This window comes from Odocoileus virginianus, chromosome 6 (assembly GCF_023699985.2).
Source record: "Odocoileus virginianus isolate 20LAN1187 ecotype Illinois chromosome 6, Ovbor_1.2, whole genome shotgun sequence".
In the NCBI taxonomy this organism is placed as follows: domain Eukaryota; kingdom Metazoa; phylum Chordata; class Mammalia; order Artiodactyla; family Cervidae; genus Odocoileus; species Odocoileus virginianus.
In genome coordinates, this window is record NC_069679.1 from 59,543,151 (window position 1) to 59,568,019 (window position 24,869).

Genomic DNA, 24,869 nt, shown 5'->3' on the forward strand with positions numbered 1-24,869 from the left:
TAGAGCTATCAGAGAGAGTGCAGCCCTGCCAGCACGTGGTTTTGGACCTGTAGCCTTCAGAACTGCGACACAATAAATTTCTGTCACTTTAAGCCACCCAGTTGTTGGTACTTTGTTAGGGTAATACTAGGAAATGGATACAGGTCGGGAAAGAACAGAGAAAATATGAACTATCCTACTTCCTTTTTTCCTGAAATGATCTATAAAACACCATGGCTTCTTCTCCTCACCCCCTTCTTGTTTAACTTGTGTTTAGGCTGTAAGAATTTTCTATTGTTCACAGCTTTCAGGATAACCTCACTCACTCTGGGCCCCTGAGAGCTCTATTCTTGGTCTACTTGTTACCTGGTCATTGGGTCCTCACATTATTTCCATCATCTCCAATATCATTTGATATTGATATTTATAAAGCAGGATCATGTGTGTCCTGTGTTTTCCATCTGTTAAATTCTACGTCCATACCTATCATTTTGTCAGGCTGGAGTTTCCTCAGGAAACTTTCTTCACCACTGCTAGCAAACAGAATTCCTCATTAGATCCTCTGAATAAGCAGCTGCTTATGAAAGGAATTCTGGGCTCTCAGGAGAGAGGCTGCAAAATGCAGAAATGCTGCAAAAGCAGACTCTGAAGAAGGTTAATTTGACACAATAAAGCTGTTTAGAAGAAACTTTATCTCAGAGATTGGACACTGAAACACACACACACACATACACACACACACAATCCTCTCCTATATCTAATAACCATAAAAAAAAAAGCAGGCCTCAAACCAAGTTGATTATTTTCCTTCCCCAGCTCTTCTGGGTTTTCTAACCTGAAAAATGGTGTTGCACTCTCCTAAACAGCTAGTCTTTAACAGATCTGGGGGTAGGGTGATGCAGGCAAGCTAGCTGCCTAGCGTGCAGAATTTAAGGAGGCACTTACTCTCAGGGTGAGCCTTGGTCTTGAACTTCCACATGTAATCAGTCACTATCTCCAATCCCATCCCCCTCCATGTCATCTCTCTGAGTGGTTCCTCTGTGCATAGTGGGTGCTAGGCATGTTGGGCTGAGACAGAGGATCAGACAGGTGAATATATCCTTTCTATTGTCATTGTCATTGCCTTAGTAGAAGCTTTGTCATTTGTCACCGGTCTGTTAGTTATATCACAATTATCTCCTATATACTTCTAATCTCCAGTATCATGCACCCACACTGTGTCTATCTGACTCTCTGAGATCTAAGAAACAAAACACCAACTCCTTAACATTCAAGTCTCTTTTTAGCACCCACCCTTTCAGCCTTACCTGGTACTACATTCCCGCTCAAGCACCTTCCAGCCCAATTTAGTGTATTACTCACTGTTCTCTGCATATGCCATGTGCTCCCATGTTTCAGCACCTTAGTCCATGTTCTTTCTTCGTACTGTGATGACCCGTCTCCCTCTGGAAAAAGCCAGATCAGAACCCAGCCCCAAAGTCCACCTCTGAGAATCTGTCTCTGTTTGCTCTAGTTTTACATTGCAGCTGTTATTTCACGCTGCCTTTTACTTAGTGAGCATTTCCATATAACCTCCTCCCGTCTCCCCCAGTCTTGGCTGTTGGCAGTGTCTAGTTAATTGACTGTGTGGTCGTCACAATATTTTGCACAGAAGGGTAACTCCATGAGTGCTTACTGAACGCAAGTCCAAAACTGCTCAAAGGCAGCTTTTGTAAGTAACGATTCTTCCCCCACCATTTTTATTTCTCCCACTGCTACTACTTTCATCCCCCCTTCTACCCCAGCATCTTTGACTTTGACTTTAACGGTGACATAACACAGGTGACTGGACTTCTGCAAAGAGTAGTAAATAACCCCAAAGACTCAGCTTGGTGAGGGCAGGACTCATTGTCTCTCTTATTCACCACCCTGTTCTGAGTGCTAGGCACTCAGTATCAAGTACAGTAGATGCTCAATAAATAATTACCAAAACAGTGAGTTCATAGCAATTATAATTGTTTTATGCCAGTATTGTGTTGCATGTTATTATAAATCTATGGGAGGATTTATACCGTGTTCAAGTTTTTTAAAAAACTATTTAAATTATCTACATAAGCCCCACCGAGTACAATATGAAGAATGTTTTCCAGTTTTACCAGTCTCCAGTGATTTCTATTAATAACCCAAAGGAGCCATATACTAGGCTGGAGTTGGACTATGTGGATTCTGGAAACAGGAGCAAAGTGAGTACTTGTTCTCAGCCTGTCCGGCACATCCACAGATGCTACTTCTTAGAGCATTGAGTTTTCTGGTGCGATCACGAGAAGAGAGGGAGAAGTTTCTACACTTAGTAACATTTATTTATGCATTCAGTATCAAGTACATAAGTGCAAATATCCAGAATCCATAATTAAGTCCATTAGGAACTACAGAGAAAGTAATACAAATTGTAATAAAGTTAACATGCTGGTACTTTTTAGTTACCATACATGTAAATCAGCCCATCAGTCTCACACAACAAAAGTACTGCATGTTTGTTTTTGGGTTTATTCATTTATTTAATTATTTTAAGTTATACAAAACTGATTACCCTAAGTACGGTCGACTTGTTTTTATTTTTATGTTGTGTGTGTTGGAAAAACACTTAAACATCGGTCTACAAGTCTATATATTGTTATTAAAGATTAATCCAACCAACAACCCAAGGACATAGAAGCGATTTCCACTATTGCATCAGTGCACTGGGCAGGAAAGGCCTAGCCACAGGGAACATGAGAAGCTACAGAAGCATTGCAGAGAGAAGAACACCGACGAAGGAAAGATAACTTGGGTTCTCACCATCATGCACTTTTTTTTAGCAACACAAAATTAAAAACCACATCTAATACACTTTTTGCTATACTTTAGTGCTTGACACAAGTGACTCAAATATCCTAAGGGTACAGAAACAGCCTAAAAACAGCTGTTTTAAAGTTTGTCTCTAAGATTATGGTACTGGGGGGAGAAACAATCAATTTGCAGTAACATGTAAGACAGAGCCGTTACCACTTCAGACATTCCTCTTGGTGTTCAGTCCCCGGTGGGGCACCCGCTTACTCAGCGTGCCTTTTGGCGCCTGGGATTTTAGCCTGAATCCTAAAAAGACAGTATCAGACAGTGGTAAGTCACAAGTGTTATTAATGAAATCATCTTACGACATCACTATGTGTTGTTGGTTTAATTAGCTAAGTGACCAAATAGCTTAATATTCCAAAAAATAGCATAATTTTTATGTATGACTGTCTATAAATGCATTGCTGTGCAATAAGGAAGTATAATAGATAATGAATGACCCCAGGAAGCCATATTTCTTAAATTATAACTTTTTAGGTAGACAAGATGCTGATTTATTTCAGAATTATAGAAGCTGAGATATACGTAGGTGGCCATTTATCACTCAGTCTGGGACACTTATGAAAGAGAAAGACAGTGCTGTTATTAACTATACCAGGACAACACGCATCAACAGGGATGGTTCCAGGTGAAGAAACACATGGTCACCCTCAGCATAAACTGCTAGAACTGGAATGAAGCAAACTGAGTCCTAGTTTCAGCTCTCTACTAATTAGCTGTGGGCCATCTGGCAGCTAATGAGCCTTCCTGGTCTTAGAGCATTTACCGGGTGCAAATTAGATATTTCTAATGCCCCTAAAATTCTGTGATTCTCGCAGAATGGCAGTATTATTTTAGGTAGGTTTATACTGGAAGCATTTTGCTTCATTAAATCAAAGCTTAATGAGCTCCCCATGCAGAGTTTCACTGAGACCTTCCTCTGTGCCAGGCACCCTTCCAGATGCTGGAATTCAGTGAACAGAAGGGAGAAGGCCCTGCTCTCATGGAGCTTTCATTCTCCTAGGGGTTGAGGAGCCAGAAATAAACAAGTAGACAAACAAGAGAAGTACGTATTACTACAGATGCTATTAAAAAAAAAAAAAAACCCAAACAAGATGGAATGATAGGCAATGAGGGGGCAGTGATGATAGCTGAGAGATGTTGTTCAGTCACTCAGTCATGTCTGACTCTTTGCGACCCCATGGACTGCAGGACACCAGGCTTCCCTCTCTTTCACCATCTCCCAGAATTTGTTTAAACTCATGATCATTGAGTCATTGGTGATGCCATCCAAGCATCTCATCCTCTGTTGCCCCCTTCTCCTCCTGCCTTCAATCTTTCCCAGCATCAGGGTCTTTTCCAATGAGTCAGTTCTTCACATCAGGTGGCCAAAGTATTGGAGCTTCAGCATCAGTCCTTCCAATGAATATTCAGGTCTGATTTCCTTTAGGTGGGAGATGCCTACTTTAAATTGCCTGAGGTGAGAAACAGATGTCTGCAGGATAAGAAGGGGCCACTGGGTTGAAGTGTTTCAGGAAGAAGAAGCAGCAAGTACAGAGGCCAAAAAGTGAGGACAAGCTTAGGAGGCAAGGATGAGACCAGTGTGCTTGGGGAGTGAGGAGGGAAGGTCTGAGAGGCAGGAGGTAACCAGATGGTGTTGAAACTTGCAGGTAGTAAAAGGAATTTAGAGTCTATTCTGTGGCTGGGAAGCCACTGATGAATTGTAGGCAAAGGAATGATGTGATCAAAGAAGATCGTGATGGTGGTTATGTGAAAAAAGTGGGGAAACAGAGCAATAATGGATGGAGGACAACTATAGCAGTCTAGGTGCTGAAGGGCAATGGTTTGGGTTACATGGAATGAAGTCTTTCCAGTGGAGTCAAGGGCACACTCTGGGTACCCAGTGAGGGGATAGAGCAGACAGGAGCCCTGCCAAGCTGATGGGTTGAACGTGTGGGCAGGGGAAAAACTGACATCAAGGTAGATGCTTTGGTTTGGGGCCTGAGCAACCAGGTGAGTAATAATGCCATTTACAAAGATGGTGTGACAACTGAAGTAAAAATCAGTTCTGGGCTGAAACTGCAAGATCTGTTGGGCCATGCTGAATCTGAAATGTCTATGGGACATTCATTAGGTAAGCAGTTGAATGTGAAGTTAAGTGGGCCTTAGGAAGCATAACTATGAACAAAGCTAGTGGAGGTGATAGAATTCCAGTTGAGCTATTTCAAATCCTAAAAGATGATGTTGTTAAAATGCTGCCCTCAACGTGCCAGCAAATTTGGCCTCAGTAGTGGCCACAGGACTGGAGAAGGTCAGTTTTCATTCCAATCCCCAAAAAAGGCAATGCCAAAGAATGTTCAAACTACTGTACAATTACACTCATCTCACAAGTTAGCAAAGTAATGCTCAAAATTCTCCAAGACAGGCTTCAACAGTATGCGAACCGAGAACTTCCAAATGTTCAAGCTGGATTTAGAAAACGCAGAGGAACCAGAGATCAACTTGCCAACATCCATGGGATAACTGAAAAAGCAAGAGAGTTCCAGAAAAACATCTACTTCTGCTTTATTGACTATAGCAAAGTCTTTGACTGTGGATCACAACAAACTGTAGGAAATTCTTCATGAGATGGGAATACCAGACCACCTGACCTGCCTCCTGAGAAATCTGTATGCAGGTCAAGAAGCAACAGTTAGAACCTGACATGGAACAATGGACTGGTTCCAAGTTGGGAAAGGAGTATAAGTCTGTATATTGTCACCCTGCTTATTTAACTTATATGCAGAGTACTTCATGCAAAATGCCAGGCTGGATGAAGCACAAACTGGAATCAAGATTGCCAGGAGAAACAAGAATAACCTCACCACCTTATGACAGAAAGTGAAGAGGAACTAAGGAGCCTCTTGATGAAAGTGAAAGAGGAGAGTGAAAAAGTTGGCTTAAGACTCAACATTCAGAAAACTAAGATCATGGCATCTGGTCCCATCACTTCATGGGAAACAGATGGGGAAACAGTGGAAACATGACAGACTTTATTTTTTTGGGCTCCAAAATCACTGCAGATGGTGACTGCAGCCATGAAATTAAAAGACGCTTGCTCCTTGGAAGAAAAGCTATGACCAACCTAGACAGCATATTAAAAAGCAGAGACATTACTTTGCCAACAAAGGTCTGTCTAGTCAAAGCTATGGTTTTTCCAGTAGTCATGTATGGATGTGAGAGTTGGACTATAAAGAAAGCTGAGCTCTCAAGAATTGATGCTTTTGAACTGTGGTGTTGGAGACAACTCTTGAGAGTCCCTTAGACTGCAAGAAGATCCAACCAGTCCATCCTAAAGAAAATCAGTCCTGAGTATTCATTGGAAGGACTGATGCTGAAGCTGAAGCTCGAATATTTTGGCCACCTGATGCAAAGAACTGACTCATTTGAAAAGACCCTGATGCTGGGAAAGATTGAAGGCAGGGGGAGAAGGGGATGACAGAGGATGAGATGGTTGGATGGCATCACCGACTCGATGGACATGAGTTTGGGCAAGCTCCAGGGGTTGGTGAAAGGGAAGCCTGGTGTGCTGCAGTCCATGGGGTCACAAAGAGTAGGGCATGACTGAGCAACTGAACTGAACTGAAGCAGATGAATAGACCTTGTTTTCAATAGCCTTTTGATTTGGACTTCATACATCTATTAATAACATCTAGACATGCACTGATTTTTAAGAAAATGTCTCAAGCACATAACTGACTCATATTTGTCTGTGAGCAATTAACCAATGAAAACCTCCAAGTATTTTTTATATATACTATTGTTGTATCCTATCTCATCTCTACCTCCTTCTCACATTCTGTATTTGTGAAGTGGACTTTTTAAAAACCTAAGCTTGTGGAGACACACAGTTTGGAGTCCTTGACATAGAGATAATCTTTGAGGCCACAGGACAAGGGATGAAGGGTGAACCAGAGAAGGAAGAGCCAAGAGAAGACACTGCGAGAAAGCAGCTGAGTCAAGCAGTGCCTAGGGTCAAGGAGAGGGCTTAACAAAGACAGCAGTAATCATAAAGAGTGTCTGAGAGGTTGAGAAGGTTGAGGATCCAGTGACGACTGTAGGATTTCGCAATACGAAGGTCACTGGGACCCTGATAAAGAGCAACTTAAGTGCTCAGGGTGCAGGCCTGACGGCAGTGAGGTGGGGGGGAAAGCAATAGAGACAGCAAGGACAGAAAGACTGGAGAGATTGTGATTGTGGAAATGAGCCGGAAGAGGCAGAAACTGGTAACGCAGCAGAGAATGTGAAACATTTCAATAGAGACGCCTTAGGTCTGGTCTTCTCCAAAGTATAACATATATGGTTTAGTTTTGAAATGCTTTTAGAATATCACAGTAGACTAAGTGTTAACTAATTCTACTTTTCTCCCATTGCAGAAGTCCTTTAAACCACATCTGTGACAGTGGCCAACTAACTTTTATGTGAATACTTGAATGGGTGTCAGTGAGCTTACTGTTTCACAGGGCAAATGGCTTCATTGTTGAACAACTCTAACTGGTACTGTTTCCCCTCATGTTTCATTCAAATCTCAGAACTTCTGGCCTTTCCATTCATAGCTCTTTAGAGAAAAAGAGAATGATTGCTTCTTTCACGATGCTAGACCTCCAAATATATGCGGATAGTTATTGTGTTCTTTTAAAGTTATCTCTTTCCCAGAATAATCATCTCCAGTAAAGTTTGGTTGTCACTCACATGACTGTCAGATTTCCAATACTTCAATACCCAGTTATCTTTCAGACATGACTTCAGCGTATAACTGCAGCTCTTAAAATGTTCAACTCTGAAATGTAACACATCTATGGAATGACAATATGGGATATGAAACAACTATGGCCTCTTTTGATTTTGATATATACTTCTATTAATAACATCTAAACTTGCATATATTAAAAAAAATTTGCCTCAGTACATTACTGACTCATATTTGGCTGTGATCAATTAATCTATTTATCACTCACCCCCCAGGTATTTTTTACACACACTATTGTACTCTATCACATCTGCCCCTCTTCTCATTCTATATTTGCAAAAGTTGACTTAAAAAAAAAATAGGACTAAATATAGGACTTTGCTTTCCCTGTCAATTTAATTTCATTTTATTAATTTCAGTTCAGCATTCTACATTACTCAAAATCACTTAATTCATTTTGAATCTTGAGCTTGCTGTCTTCTGAACGTGCTTTTGCTCCAAGCTATGTGTCACCTAGAACTCTGATGAGTATATTTGATTTGTCTTCACACAGTCATGTGAAACACTGGTATGGAAAGTCATGGAGTCAAGGGCAGAGCCCTGTGTCACAGTACCACACCTTGCCCTGGATGGATTTTCGGTGGACTAATGAACATCTATAGGGTCTACTATTTCAACATTCTGGAACTCTACCAATTGTGCTATAATCTGGACTGTACATCTCCATTTTCTCCTCAAGGACACCAGGAAGACTTTTCAAGTACCTCAATGAAATACTAAGGAAGTGTTGTTAGGTGTTATTATCCCCAGTTAGGGGCTCCCCATGTGGCACTAGTGGTAAAGAACCCACTTGCCAATGCAGGAGATGTAAGAGACTTGGGTTTGATCCCTGGGTGGGGAAGATCCCCTGGAGGAGAGCATGGCAACCCACTCCAGTATTGTTGCCAAGAGATTCCCATGGACAAAGAAGCCTGGTGGGCTATATAGTCCATGGGGTTGCAAAGAATTGGACATGAATGAAGCAACTTAGCAAGCATGCATCCCCATTTTAGAACTGGAAAACTGAGAGACAGGGAGGTTAAATGACCTGGACAGAGTTATCATTCACTCAGCTATAGGGGTGGGAGGGGCATCGAGGTTTCCTGCTTAGACTGGGACTGTCCTCCACACTCACCATGAACTGATCTCTAAGCAGTGGGAGTAGGATGATCATGATTATGATCATTGAATATTTATTGAGTGCTCCCTATGTCCAACTAAGAATACTTTACAGACATTATCTTTTCAATGTATAGATAAAGAAACAAACTCAGGGAGTCAAATAACATTTATAATGAATTCATAGAACTAAAAAATGCCAGAAATGGACTCAAGCTAGTCTATCTGATTCCAAAGTTCCTGTTTTTAACTGTTTCACTAAAATAGCGTGAGTTCTTTTGGTGGAATTATTCTAACATGTAATCAGAATTTCAGAGGTTGAAGAAATCTTAGAGGTAAGACTCCACTAAGAAATATCCTTCAAAATTTAGTGTCAGGCAAAACAGATTCTCTTGGAGAACTGCTGTTTAACTACGTAACTTATCCAGTTTCTCTTTTTTTTATTTTTTAAAAATATTTTATTCCTATTTATTTATTTGGCTGCACTAGGTCTTAGTTGTGGCATGAGAATCTTCAGTCTTCATTATTTCATACAGGATCTTTAGCTGCAGCATGTGGGATCTAGTTCCCTGACAGGGAATTGAACCCAGACCCCCTGCATTGCAAGCATGAAGTCTTAGCTACTGGACCACCAGGGAAGTCCCACTCAGTTTCTCTTTTTGTCCTTAGTTTCCTTTCTATTCCTGTTCAGATCATTGATTTTCAATTTTAATTTAGCCAACCATATTGTATACATATGTTCATACATTTTAGTTTTTGCCATCTCTCCTTTCCTTCTATTTTAACAGGCTTATATCCCTACCACTTTTGTTTGAATTCAAACATTCTCCTTGCTAATTACCACATCTCACTTTCCAATTCTCCTCCCACTAGACTGCTATAGTAATCTGTGCAAAATACAAATCTCCTGCATAGGAACATCAACTGCAGGCTATGTCCTGTTGAGTCCTAACTCCTTAGAACATTCGATACTTGGCCCCAGCTTCTCTTTCTAGGCCCTTTCTAGTTCATCTTTTCATTTATTTAAGCTTTAGACACAGTGGTTTACTCACTGCTCCCTGACCCTGACCTACATTTTCATGCTTCTGCCTCTACCTGTGTTATTTCTTCTTGCAGTGTCATTCCCCTCATGAGTGTTTACCATCCTTCAGGGCTGCAACAGACTGAATGTTTAGGTCCTGTTGCACCGTATCACCCAACACCCCCAAATTTATATATTGAAACCTAACCCCCAATATGTTAGTGTTAGGAGGTGGGGCTTTTGGGAGGTGATTAGGTCATGAGAATGGAGCCTTCATGGATGGGATTAGTGCCTATAAAAGAGAACCCAGAGAGTTTCCATCTACTTCTGCATGTGAGGACACAGACAGAAGTCCTCAACAGAACGCTGCCAAAGCTAGTGAGGGCCCTTATTTTAGTGGCTTTCCATTATCCCCCAGGTAAGAACAGTAGTTTCCTTATCTCTCCCACCTGAATATTTTACACAATTCTACTTTCATTCTTATACTGTCTTATGGTTATTTCTTTACAGTTTTGTCCGTACCCATGGGCTAAGAGCTCTGCTAGGTGGGATCATCTTATTCATCTTTATACTCTCTGTACCTGTTAATGAAATGCCTGGAAAATAATGTCTTTTTTTTTTTTTTGAAGCAAGCAACTAATCAATAAAAAATTAAGAGATGTGATTTGTTCAAGATCCTCAAACTAAGTACTGAACAGCTGAGGCCTAAAACTTCTATCTTCCAGTTTCCAAGCTCCTATTCTGGTGTCCTTTGCTGTCATTACAGAACACAGTTCTAACTGCCAGAAGGTCACCTAGGAAGTCCATTAAAATATAGATTATGGGTCCCTTATCCCAGGAATTTTATTTTCATAAGTTTGTTGTAGAATCTGGGAATTCTTATTTTTAACAGGTTCCCCAGGTTTGGCAAATACCAGTCTCATGTGATACCACGCTGTCATTTCCTAATACAAAGTAATAAATATTTGTCTATAATCTGCTGATTTTCACTACGTATTCACTGCATATGTGTTAAGCTGATAATTTCAGGCATTTTGAAATGTGCTACAGATCTGATACAGATCCACATTCACCATGAATTTAAGAGGAAGAATATAAACAATACATAATAAAAATAAAAATCTTTATAAACTTCAGGAGAGAACTGTAACTGATGACACACAAATCAAATAGCAGAGGAACTTTAAGCGCTTGCTTTCTTCCTATTTGTTTTGCTCTGTGTATCTTTGACTAGCTAAAATACTTCCATTTAATTCTTACTATCATCTAGGTCTAGCTACATGATTCTGGGATTCCTGGAGAGAAACTCTAGAATTTCTTGGATGTGTATTTGTAGTCAAAGCTGAGGTCAGCTTTTGATTAAAACAAAATCTTGAGTAATAATAACAACAGAAAAACTTCATTTTAGATTAAGACATATCTAAAAACACTAATTAAAGAATTAGGGAAAACTACTAAGTTAATGACTATATTACCTGTAGATACTTTTATAACTGGAATCATTATCTTCTAATATATAAAGTAGCCATAGAGTCTATTTAAGACTCAGGTTTAAAAAGCAATGGTATTAATAAACTAAGCAAGCACACACACCTATTGAGTTTAAATGGTGTAATCTAAAAGGTAATAAAAGCTCTCAAGATTAAAAAATGTTTTGTTTTAAAAATAATTTCAATGGCTTAAAAATTAGTGATATTTATTATTTAAAAGTTGAAAATGGTAGCACTTTTATTTTGATTAATCTACTAAAATTTAATTTTACTTTTCTGAATCAGGCTTCTTTCCTTCCTCCAATCCATCTTATTCTTGGACATAAGCCAGTCCCCAGACAGACATTAATATCATTCATTTATTAAAATTCATTTCATGATATCTGAAATAAACCACTGAGAGTTTTGTTTAATTGGAAATTTTAAAATTTATACTTTATTTCTGAAATAATATATTTGGTAAGGGTATGAATATATGACCCAAAGAAGTGAATGATCATAAATCAATCTATTACTTTATTATCCTTTTAATGCTCCTATCTAATCCAGTCAAATGCCTGCCTAAGGCAGTCTCTCCTTTTTATAAATTGCACTATGCAACTTACTTTGCCACAACAGCATTTATGTGAGTCCTCACAAGTCCCAGATATTGGTCAATCTGTGCCTACAAAGAGGAAGAAATCATGAGCACGTCCACAGTTCACAAGGTCAAAACTTAACATGAATGTTTGATATCACATAGAACTTACCTGGTGCTTAACATACACTACAGGTAGAGTAAACATTGAAACCACAGCTGGGATGAAAAACAAATATAGTATTAAAATTGAGAGTTATCAGTAGGAACAATCTTATAGATACATTTTTATATAGTTATGTGATATAATGACATTATTTGTAGTAGCCAGCATTCTAGCTAAAAGATGGCAGGGCTAGTTCATAAGGAAAACAAAAAAATGCTGAAGCCTTCACAAATATTAAGTCATTATTCCTGGAATGAGAGAATGACCTCCTAAGATAAAAATGATCTTCTATACATAACACCATTGAAGCAGATATATATTTGAAGCCAGATAAAACAAGTTATGGTTGAAGAAAAAGAAAAAACTTTAAGAACTTTATTTTTACTGTGTAATATATTGATATATTATGCTCTTTAATTGAACTATGACGGTCAGGGAAATGCTCTGCATTCAGAAAATGTGGAATTTGTTGCTAGGAACCCATCCAAGCAAGTTAAGAGCCTGGGGAGATGCTCACAGAATATGTGAAGGGAGACATAACACACTTGTCTGTCCTTACCCATGAGCAGCAGGGTCAGGCCATTGAAGAGAGCGCCAACGTAAGTCAGGAGCCACATCAGGACTGCAAACTAGCAAATGAAATGGTGATCAGAGCTTCTAAACACATTATGACAGATAGGAGTCTCATTTCATTGATTTGTTTAGATCAAAATTTGAGGCAAATGACATCATGGTTCCAATAGGAAGTATAAGAGCACTTAAAACTCATCACAGAATTACTGACAGAGGATCCAGACTTTACTTGTCTCAGAACCCTATGGATCTCCTTGTTGTAAGATTTGAGGGACTCAGTGAAATAATAAACTAGAGCAGGGGTCAGCAAACTGGCCTTGACCTGTTTTCGTATAGGCCCACAAGTTAAGAATGAATTTTGTATAGTCGAATAAAGTAAAACAAAAATAACATTTTGTATAACATGTGAAAAATGATATGAAATTCATTGTTCAGTATTCATAAACAATGTCAGCACACAGCCACAGTTATTCATTTATGTATTGTCTTCAGCTGCTTTTCTGCTATAGTGACAAAGTTGAGCAGCTACAACAAAGACTGTGTAGCCCACAAAGCCTAAAATATTTACCACGTGGCCCTTTATGTAATAGATAAGGTTTGCTGATCCCTATTCTAGCCCACAATTTTCACATTACAGATTTAAGTAGACATGTTACCTTAAAAGCTCTAAGGTAAGTAATTTTAATCTCCCTGCTCTCTTTTTTAAGTCATTATTTGCCAAGATGTTATTCCAGTAAAGCATCTTGAGCATCAGGGACTCATCACTCACTTTCCTTCTGCTCTTTCTTCCTCATCAAGGAGCAGCCCATGGTGCAGATCCCTCCCAGTGCTCTGGGAGAATGGAGAACTGACAGAATCCTTGCCTGGGGCTCCCACCCCTCTGCTCATGGCCCTGTTGAGTCATGACTGATTGACTTTGGTTTATAAGCCATGTGGTGGTCCTAGCAGCCCAGTGAGTTCAATGACGGAACCAGGAAAAACACCCAGGTGCCCCTCCTCTACACTTCAGGGGCTCATTCTCACAGCCCACAGGTCTTATTATTAGCAGAGTACAGTGTTTCTTTCTAAGAAAAAGCATGTGTATTTTTCACATTCCCTAAACTAGATGTTTATTGTAAAAATAATTTTAGGAATTTGAGGAATTGAAAATGGGAACAAGAAGCAGCCTGGGGTACTGTAAGTAGCACAGAACTAAAAGCCATGTAACCTGGGTTTGATCCCAGCTGTCAGTGACTCACTGGGCAACCTCAGGCAAGTGTCTTAACCTCTCTGAACCATAGTTTCAGCATCTGTAAAATGATGACATTAGACTGGATGAGCTCCGTGGTACTGTACAGCTGGACATTTTCAGACTCTAGAATATAATTAGCACTTACTTTATTCTCCATCATGTGGAAGTTTATAACATTATATGTACCTTTAGGGAAAACAAAACTCAAGATTGTCAAATGAAATGGGCTTAAGCGCTCATACTTTTAAGGAATCCACCAGGTCCTGGACAAGGAAGAGCCTCCTCAGTTCTTTGAGTGTGTTGTTCACGTAGAACTGCAGGCAGTCTGTGTACTTCTGAATCTGCTCCTGAGACAGGGTGATCTCGAGCTCCAGGTAGGCCCTGTCAACAGAGCATCCCCACACAGAACTCCATCAGAGGGAATCCTGAAACAGCTAAGTTTCCCTTCTCCAACTCTGAGGACCACAGTCAGGTCATCCTGGAGGATTTACGCCGGTCAGAAGGCTGCAGGGCACCACACCCACACCCACAGTTAGTACACTGGGGAACACAGGAATCATGGCACTCAGCGGGGGCAATGTGACTGCTTCTGTCTCTCATAGGCAACATGATAATGTGAGTTGATAATTCAGAGCAACTGGCTAGGAGCAGAGAAAAGTCAGTCCCAAATCAGTTCACTTGCTGAATTCTCTGTATAACTCGCTCACTGGGCAATTGTGAAAAGTTCTTATTTCTTCTTGGCTGCATGAAGATGAACTGTCTTTTTAAATAATTGAGATATCTCAAAATCTTAGCTGCCAATTATTATTTCTCATCAACTCTCTAAGATTTCATACTTAAATTCTGGAAAGGACTTCTAGGTTTTATTCTAGAGAGCTCTGAAAACACAAGTGACCTGGGACATATTAAAATGCTCACTGGTTCTAGTAAGAGTGGTATTTTTAGTAACTGCATTTTCCATTTGTTCAAAGGGTTAATTTGAACTCTTGGGTAGATAAACCAGGCTCTACAATCTATAAAAATCAATCGATTGATCCTCCTGTTTTAACCATACCTGCTGTGCTCCCTGCCCCCCATCCCCCGCTGCCAACGAGACCCATCCTCTTTTTCCTTCCTTTTCCCTGCCATGCTGTCTTCTTCCAGAGTTCTAACAGTGCTCACCTAACTCTGAGGATTGAGAATTTTTATGTTTGGCTTTTTAGAAAAATAATTAGAAAAGTGGATTTGTCTAGCTGATATGTTTTGATTCAAAATGTACTCTGAGCTAGATATTCCTTTTATTGATAGAAATAATTAAGCCAAAGGAACGTTTAGGTTTTAAATGTGTCTCCTAATGGAAGATAAAGTAGTTGAGCAGTTTGACTCTTGGTCCTACAACTGGGTAGTTACAGAAGAAATAAGACAAGTGAGAGGTAAGTCCCCATTGTAACCTGACAGTCCTGGACCCAAAAACGCGGCAGAAGCCAACCTCTCCTGTATGGCTAAAGGTAAAGGCTGGAGCAGGACAGGACTCTAATGGTGTGGATACTGGTCACAGGTGAGGGTCACTGAAGTAGGCATAGTATTCACCCTGGTAAGATGACATGCCACTTCTCTATTCTTCCCACCTTTGGGAAGGCAACCAAGTTATAGCCCAGAAGACCCATTAACTCTGCATTAGAAGAAGGCCAAATACATTCCAAGGGTGAGGATGATCAAACTGTAACTGTGTTTGACAATGAGGGCAGGAACCAGAGCCTGGGAAGTGATGTGTGAAACACGGCATTTTGCCTTTTGTCAACAAGGCCCTGGCATCTTTTCCTTCTTTTAAGAGCCTGGTGCCCTGAGACCTTGATTCAAGCTGGCTGATGAGGCTGAGCCAGGGAGGATTCAGAGGCATCCCCCGGGAATCACTGAGGTTGGCTCAGAAGCCATTATGCAGCAGTATCCATAGGTCTCATCCAGGATGCAGAAACATCCCTGTTATAGCAGGTGGGGACACCTGTAGCAGGGCCTGCAGCAGGTGATGGTACGACTCTGACAGTCAGTGCTAAAACACCCAAGGCTTACAAGCTAGAGTCTGGAGTAAACTGGGGTGGAGTTGGGGAGCATGCAGCTGGCAGTGCTAATATCTCCCTCTGCCACATTTCATATATCCTCTTAATACACTGCCTTAAAGAAACCCTCCTCCTCAGTGCTCATTTGAGTCAGGTTTCCCCTGTATTAAAATACAGAAGAGGGTACATAATACTATTCGATTGTGAGTACATAATACTATACAGATTCTGAGGGATGAACTTCACATCCCATAGAATTTGGCCCTTAGACATTAAACTTCTGGAAAGAGCACAGAAATAAAAATCCAAACACCCTGGTCCTGGCTCTGTGCTATTTACTTCGAGCAAGTCACTTTACTTCTTAGAACCTCTGTTTTTCCATCTGTGAAAAGGGATTATAATGTTCTGCCTTCATCACAGAGTTGGGAGAATAATTGTTGAAACGCTTTAAATCATAAAACATGGTTTGCATATAAATGAATTATGATTACTATGAGAAGTAATTAAATACAAAATTAATATCAAATTAAAAGTTTTCACATTTCATAAATTCACCCACAAGAATTTATATTATATAAATTACAGAAATGTATATTAAAGATAAATATTTAACAGTTAATTAGAAGTGACTAAAGTTTTAAAAGCTCAATAAAGCAGTAAGCATTAGACTAGGGATGAGTCTGCTTTAGAAATTTAACAGGAATATTTGGTATTAAAAGACAGTGTTAAAGGAGACTCTAAGAGGCCTGTTAAAGGTCAAAAGAAGCAGGACCCAAAGTGCAAAGACGGTGAAACAGAGGCCGAGGAAAGAGCCACGTGAGAGGCGGGGCAAGGGCTGGCTGGAGGCGGGGCAAGGGCTGGCTGGAGGCGGGGCAAGGGCTGGCTGGAGGCGGGGCACAGGCTGGTCGGTCGCACACTCACTTGAAAGGGTGACCCTCGTCGGTCTTCTGCACAGCTTGTAAAACCGACTTGTAGATGCGGAAGCTGATGGTGGCTGAGAGCGCGGCGAGAGCCAGGTAGGCCACGACGCTCACAACGCTGAACTGGGTCAGGGAGAAGAGCAGCAGCAGGCAGCTCCCAAACACTATCCCCGTCTGCTTGATGTCCCTCCAGTACAGCAGGTCAATAGCTGTGGGGAGGAGAACACACACGGTCACACAGAGCACTTAACATTGGCAGGGCCTTCAGGGAGCTGCCGCGGCCCGTTCCACAAAGTTCCGGTCGCTACAGGTTCTCACCAGTTCTTGGGCTCCTGAACACAGGTGAGCACACGTAGCACTACGCCTAGGGCACTTACCATCCTCCCGTTTTGCTTTGGGAGCATGTTTTCCATCCCTGAGGGAGGTCAATTAGTAAATTCACAGATAAGAAAAGGCTATTGAACCTCCAGTGACAGTATCTCCATGAGCAAATCTCAGTGGGTTACAACCGTGGGCGTCAGTTATGTGCCTCTGAAACAAGACTGAAAATTCAGAGGACTCTGAAGTACCTGTTCTCTTCCTTTGGATGGCATTGATGGCATGCATCTTGATGCCCTGCTTACAACTCAATGTCTCAATAGTGGCCCGGAGGTGAGCACGTCACTCATACACATGTCCCTGCTGCTGGGAAGGGGCACTAACCATGAAAATAGAAGTGGAGCCTCAGAAGCATGTCAGCTGGTCTGGGAGACCCCGGGCAATGCCAGAGGCTTCTGAATAGAGATATGGTCTACCTCTAAAATGAGTAAAACCAAACATTAGTAGTTAGTAGCTATCTCAAGAATCCCTGGAGCTGACATTTGGGTTAAACTGTTTTGTATTGTATGATTTGTTTGCTTACATTCATGTGACTTAAAAACCTGGAATATAAATTTCAAAATCTACATTGTACCTATCATTCAGTTATTTCTCTCTTTCAACTTAGAAACAAAAAATTAATTCAAAAGAATAAAGCCATGATGCTTCAAATATGATGCAAAATGGAAATATTTGGAATATTCCAGTCACTAGATTATGAAAAAAGCATAGAAGATGTGCTCAAGAATGTATGCAAATTCGTTCTCCAATTAGGCAAGTAACATACGGTTTCTTTTTTTTGGAGATACAATTGACATAACATTGTGTGAGTTTAAGGTGTACAATATGTTGACTGGATGTATTTATATATTGCAGTATGGCAACTGAAGGCAGGAGAAGGGGGCAACAGAGGAGGAGATGGTTGGATGGCATCATTGACTCAATGGACATGAATTTGAGCAAACTCTGAGACATAGTGAAGGATAGGGAAGCCTTTACTATAGTAAAGGATAGTTATTTCTTTATTCTGGTAAGAACATGTGAGATCCAGCATCTTTGAAGTATGTAATACAGTACTGTTGACTATATTTACTTTGCTGTGCATTAGGTCTATCAGACTTCTTTATCTACTAGTTGCAGGTTTATATCCTTTGATCAACATCTCCCTAACTCCCCTTCCCCCCAACTCCAGTAACCACCACTCTATTCTCTTTCTATGAATTCAGCTTCTTCAGATTCTACATGTAAGTGAGATCCTACAGTGTTTGTCTTTCTTTGTGTGACTTATCTCTTTTAGCATAAGGCCCTCAAGGTCTATCCATGTTGTCAGAAAAAATGATTTTTATAGAATATTACACAAATTCTCAGAAAAAGAAAACAAGACATGAAATTCCCATCTTACCACCAAGTGAAAGTGGCCGTTGCTTACACTACCAGCTTCATGTGCAGCCTAAGTGCAGGCACCTGGTATAAGGCAGTAGTCATCAGCTCAACAGCAAACAAAGGTGACTGGATTGAAGAAAGCAGAGAGCTGCTCCCATCATATTAGCTGAGAGACAGTATTGGAAAGATCACATAGCCTAGTGACAACCCCACACTTTGGAGAGGATACAAGGAATGTTGAGAAGTATTAACCCTTGAACCAGACTAACTCAGGCTGGATGGAGAGTATATCAGATCAAAGGCTTAAAGTGGGAGGGGGGATCTTTTATAACAGGCTGCGGATACTCCAGTAGTCTGAAGCTGGAGAGAGAATTTACTTCTGAACTGATCTGTCACTCACCGCTATCTATTCCCCACTCACCACTGCTTGGTCTACCAGTGACATTAACTCACAAAGATTACAATAGTCAGCCATTTTGTTAGGGAAAAAATATGTTCCCTTCCTCCTAGAACACTTCTGCAGTGTAGGAAGGAGAGAAGATCACAAGCATGTTTTGGGGTGAAACAAAGATTTTTTCCCCCTCTAGTTTGAGTGGTGCCAGTTCTACAAATCAGTTTCTTGGACAGAGTGAAAGTACTGCTGCTCCAAAGTCTCTCTCTTTCCTTAGCCCCAATCCCCAGCCCCAGTCATATTGACATTGACATTTCACTATTAGAAATTCATTTATTTGGAGTAATCCTTTTAATCTTCAAAGTATTTGTTGTCTCTCTCTCTTTTTTTTAATGCAAAGACCTAGAAGGGGATATGTCATTAACAAAAAATTTGAATGAGTTCACTAAATGATTTTCATTTCAGAAGAGCTGTTGAGAACAGAGTACCAAAATAATAATCCTTTTTGGGCAGAGAATAAGGATCTTTTTGAAGATATGACACAAGAAACCCCTGTGCCCCTGAGGGTAGATGACAAAAATGGGAGAAGAAAGAAATCTCCAAAGAAGCCTAGCTGCCCCTGTTTGAGTGACTCGGGAGACAACAAACTGAGATAAGCCTAGGAGTCTAAGTCTAGCTCCCAGGGAGCTAGGAGCCTCCTATTGTTTACCTGCTAAGTTCAGGAAAGGGGAAGGAGACCAAAAAGGAGACTAAAACATCACCATTACCAGCAGTGTTACTGCTTCCATGTTTGTTCATTTATTCAGTATTTACTGAGCAAGTACTAAGTGCCGTGCTTTGTGCTAGGTGCAGGGGTATCAAAATAAATAGACTATCTTAAAAAAGAAAACTCACATGTAAATAAATAAATTGTAATCTTCTGTTTTATGATGCCCACCGATCTCCATGACAGACATATTTAGAGGCAAACACATCATAAGACAGCATGATCCGTGCTATGGGAGCACACAGCGCTAGGCGTGGTAGGCTTACCCACCCCTGAGATGATGCAAAGGGGCACTGGGGACCCTGCAGGTAGTTTTTGGGCAAAGAGGAGATAGAATTTGCTTTTTCAAGTGAATTTCCATTTAACAAGTTGCATAACACCTGTTAAAAATGATGGTGGCCTCTAGAAAAGCCTTCCAAATCTCTGGGCCCCTGTTCAAACAGCCTGAGAATGGCAGGCACCAGGTAGGGACCTACTAGAAGCAGCCATGGCAGAGAACACTAACTGTTAACTAAGCAACTGGGCTTCCCAGGCGGTGCTATGGATAAAGAGTCCAATGCAGGAGACATAAGAGACCTGGTTCGATCCCTGAGTGGGGAAGACCCCCTGGAGGAAAAATGGCAACCTATTTCAGTATTCTTGTTTGGAGAATCCCATGGACAGAGGAGCCCAGCAGGCTACAGTCCATAGGGTCGCAGAGTCGGACACTACTGAGGTGACTTAGCATGAAGTAACATTAGTTTGGTGTAGGGTAATTATACAACAGGTCCTTCAACCAGCTTTTAAAATTGCTGGAGGTTTCTAATTGAGAGGTTAACAAAAGCTTATCTTAAAACATCAATGGGAGGTTGATTCTGGGTACTTTGTGACATAATTCTCTATTTACACAGATTCTGAAATATTCAAAGCACTTTCACATATTACTTCATTTAAACCTCACGATAAACTCCATTGTACAGGCATATAATAGGTGAGGGAACTGAAGAAACTCACATACTGACTAGTTGGGGCTTCCCTGGTATCTCAGCAGTAGAGTCTGCTTGCTGATACAGGAGACTCAGGTTTGATTCCTGAGTGGGGAAGATCCCCTGGGGAAGGAAATAGCAACCCACTCCAGTATTCTTGCCTGGGAAATCCCATGGATAGAGGGATCTGGCAGACTACAGTCCACTGAGTCACAAAGAGTAGGACATGACTTAGTAACTAAACAACAACAACATACTAACTAGTTAATAGGAGAAGCAACATCAAACCCTAAGTTCGATGTGTTTTTCAGAACAGTTGCCTCTGTTCTGTTATGTGGTTGGAAGTTAACTGTCCCCCAAAGTATGCTAAATTAATTTGGGACCACTTGATTACATTTAAATCTGCTTCCAGAACTAGATATTTATAGTGATTTTTCTCTTTAAGGGAAATAAAGTCATTGTCAACAGTACACAGTTACTGGTCATCTGTTATTTAGTAAGCATAGGCACGAAGAGATCATAACATTCTGTTCCTGCTTTTAAGGAACTTAAGATCTAGCTGGGAAGACTGAACATTCATTTTTTAAAAATGCTGCATCAGTGGCAATATATTCTGTGTTGTCAGCAGTGGCAAAAGCTGAGTTCAAGAAAGGGATAGTATTAGGATTGATGAAAGAGGATGGGGGATGATTTGGGAATGTAGTGAACAGTTTGTTAAGGAGATGGGGTGAATAAAAGGAAATATGAAGGATTAGTTGATAAGAATGGTGACTAATTAGCTGTGGGAGAAAGGAGGAAGAACTAATTAAGGGGCAAAGCAACATTTCAAAGCTGGGTGATAGAATGATTAGTATCAGTGACAAAAATAGGAAATCTTAGGGGAAACTGGTTTGGCAAAAAGCTGACACTTGTTTTTATATCTCCAGGTTCCGCTGTGATGACATCAAGCGGCATTTTGACACAGCCTGGGGCAGAGATGGGACAGGGATCACAAATGAGATGACGCTGACAATTACACACAACACAGTAATTTTTTAGAGGCTTGGAAATAAAATGATTTCTTTTTACAGATCTGTCACAGTAACCCTGAGCTAAAATGGACATTAATATCCATGTGATATTCAGATGGATGTGCAGAGCAGACAAGTGGAAGTTCTGGGCTGACATTTAGATAAGAAAGAAGAAAGAAAGTGATGTTGCTCAATTGTGTCCAATTCTTTGGGACCCCATGGACTGTAGTCTGCCAGGCTCCTCTGTCCATGGGATTTTCCAGGCAAGAGTACTGGAATGGGTTGCCCTTTTCTTCTCCAAGGGATCTCCCCGACCCAGGGCTTGAACCTGGTTCTCCCACATTGTAGGCAGATGCTTTGCCATCTGAGCCACCAGGGAAGTCCCTCTTAGATAAGAAGGCTGAATATTTACATTTGGGTGTATTCTGAGTAGAAATGACGATTCAGGCCATGAGAGGAGAGGAAACCTCCGAGAGAGGAGAGACTAAGGGATACAATAGAGGATGACCCATAATTCATGCTTTACTCAAAGGATTGGATAAAGCTGTAAAAGAAGCCCTGTGTGGGGTGTTCAGGGCCGGTGCACGGGGACGACCTTGAGGGATGGGATGGGGAGGGAGGTGGGAGGGGATTCAGGATAGGGGGACACATGTGCACCCATGGCTGATCCATGTCAATGTATGGCAAGAACCACTACAATATTGTAAAGTAAATAGCCTCCAATTAAAATAAATATATTAATTAAAAAAAGAAGTCCTGTCTAGGTATTAGAAAGGGTCCCTCAAGACTGTTGGTTATGGCAATCAAGAAGGAAACTTCCAGAAGAAAGGGGTAGGCTACAGTGTGGGATGTTAAAGATGCAATGAAGGAAATGAGAAAGGACCCCTGGTTTTAGAGACTAGGAAGTCACCCATAACTGGCACAGAGTGAGGATGGAAGCTCTATCACAAAGGGTTGAGTGAGTGGAGGGAAGTTCAAATTAGTAAAGAAGATGGTAAAGAGAATGGTAGTTCAGGAAGCAGCAATAAGCAAATTTCAAGGTTAAGTAAACTTGGGAATGTTAGTGGAAAGGGGAGAGATGAGATCCTGGAAAGAGAAGATATTTGTTTGAAGAAAGTAAAAGAAAAGGCAGGGAAAGGATGGGATCTGTCACAGCGTTTTCTTCTCAAAGAAGGAAGAAGCATGAAAGGCTGGATAAAGATGGAGGAAGATTTTGTTAAAGGATAGGCATAGCTACAGATATATAACTGAGGAGGAAAGAGAACATCATCAAGTGGTTCAAGGTGGATTTACTCAACTCTTCTCTGGAAAATGAATCCTGAGGTCCTCTCGAGACTGAGGAGGATAGAAGCAGGGCTTGAAGAGATTGGGAAAGGTCCAGACCTGCACTGTTCAATACAGCAGTGATGAGCCATAGTAGTTACTGAATACTTGAAATGTGGCTAGTCTCAATTAAAATACATTGCAAGTGAAAAGTACATGCCAGATTTCAGACAGTATAAAAAAAGACATAAAAAATATATCATTAATCCTTTTTATAGTAATCTTTTGTTGTTGAAAGGTTTATACTCTAGGTATGCTGGATTAAATACAGTATATTATCAAAATTGATTTTTCCTGTTCCTTTTTGTTTTTTAATGTGACTACTAGAAAATTTTTAGTTACACATGTGGCTCACATTATATTTTTATTGGACAGAACTGATCTAGACAAATACAGTAAGGACTCAAAAACAAATTAATAAAGGACTTCCAGGAAGCAAGAGGGTTTGGTTAGAGTCAAGGATCTCTATGGATCCAGACAACAGGGTTAGAGGTTGAGCGCTCTGATCTGTGGATGGTGGGGCTGGCCCAGATTTGTGAGCTGGTACAGGGGCATGGTTAGAAGAGTCAGAGATCCAAGAGGACAGAAGTGAAATGAACCACCTTTGGCTCAGGCTGGGAATGACGAGCAGTGAAGATCTTTGGGAACTGATGGGCTGGGAGAGCAGCAAGGGCTGTGTGTGGCAGGAAAGCCAGCAAACAGTCTGAAGTTTTGAGGATTCAGTGGGAAGGGTAGGAAGTGATGAAGTGTGATCACAGAAGAGAACTTCTGTGTTCCAAAGTTGCTGTATAAATGCCAATTTTTCACATTTTAATTTTGCTTAGAGTTATGTAAACTTGTGTAGGAAGCTTTATAGTACCTTGTCCAGAAAAATCAGTATTTGAATAAAGTTTCCTTAGAGCCCAAGTAAGAAAAAAAAGAAGCAGTTCTGTAATTGCAGCCAATGATCACATGTAGCCTTTGGATACAGTAACAGATGGCTTGTCTTTTCCTTCAGTTCAGTCAGTTCAGTTCAGTCGCTCAGTCGTGTCTGACTCTTAGCGACCCCATGAATCGCAGCACGCCAGGCCTCCCAGTCCATCAGCAACTCCCGGAGTTTACTCAAACTCATGTCCATCGAGTCGGTGATGCCATCCAGCCATCTCATCCTCTGTCGTCCCCTTCTCCTCCTGCCCCCAATCCCTCCCAGCATCAGGGTCTTTTCCAATGAGTCAACTCTTCACATGAGGTGGTCAAAGTACTGGAGTTTCAGCCTCAGCATCAGTCCTTCCAATGAACACCTAGGATTGATCTCCTTTAGGATGGACTGGTTGGATCTCCTTGCAGTCCAAGAGACTCTCAAGAGTCTTCAACACCACAGTTCAAAAGCGTCAATTTTTCGGGGCTCAGCTTTTTTCACAGTTCAACTCTCACATCCATACATGACCCCTGGAAAAACCATAGCCTTGACTAGATGGACCTTTGTTGGCAAAGTAATGTCTCTGCTTTTTAATACGCTATCTAGGTTGGTCATAACTTTCCTTCCTCTTCCTTCAACACCCTCCTAATACAGGAAGAGCTGACTTATTGGAAAAGACCCTGATGCTGGGACAGATTGGGGCAGGAGAAGGGGATGACACAGGATGAGATGGCTGGATGGCATCACCAACTCAATGGACATGGGTTTGGGTAAACTCTGAGAGTTGGTGATGGACAGGGTGGCCTGGCGTGCTGCAGTTCATGGGGTCACAAAGAGTCAGACATGGCTGAGCAACTGAACTGAACTGAATACAGGAAGGCTAGGTGAGAGTTTAAACAGCTAAGTGGACATTCACTAAGACAGGTAAATTATTGTATTGCTTTGCCAATTATAAAAATCACTTTGCTAAATACCAAGGAGCAATGAAACAAAATGGGAGATCAGTGCCTTCTATCAATCTAATAAATAGACAGGGCTTAGTGAAT

At 40.9% G+C, this 24,869-nt stretch overlaps 1 protein-coding gene across 2 annotated transcripts in view; it reads right to left on the reverse strand.

Moving 5' to 3' along the window:
* Window positions 1–2,296: 2,296 nt before the first annotated feature.
* Window positions 2,297–24,869, reverse strand: part of RTN1 (reticulon 1) — a 236,271-nt gene continuing 213,698 nt past the window's right edge. For both annotated transcript variants that reach the window (XM_020892513.2, XM_020892514.2), the window contains 6 exons: window positions 16,732–16,939; window positions 14,017–14,155; window positions 12,530–12,599; window positions 11,977–12,023; window positions 11,833–11,891; window positions 2,297–3,093 (listed from right to left, as the gene is read on the reverse strand). In XM_020892513.2, the coding sequence (XP_020748172.2) occupies window positions 3,051–3,093; window positions 11,833–11,891; window positions 11,977–12,023; window positions 12,530–12,599; window positions 14,017–14,155; window positions 16,732–16,939 (566 nt within the window). In that variant the 3' untranslated portion in view covers window positions 2,297–3,050. The remainder of the gene's footprint in view (window positions 3,094–11,832; window positions 11,892–11,976; window positions 12,024–12,529; window positions 12,600–14,016; window positions 14,156–16,731; window positions 16,940–24,869) is intronic.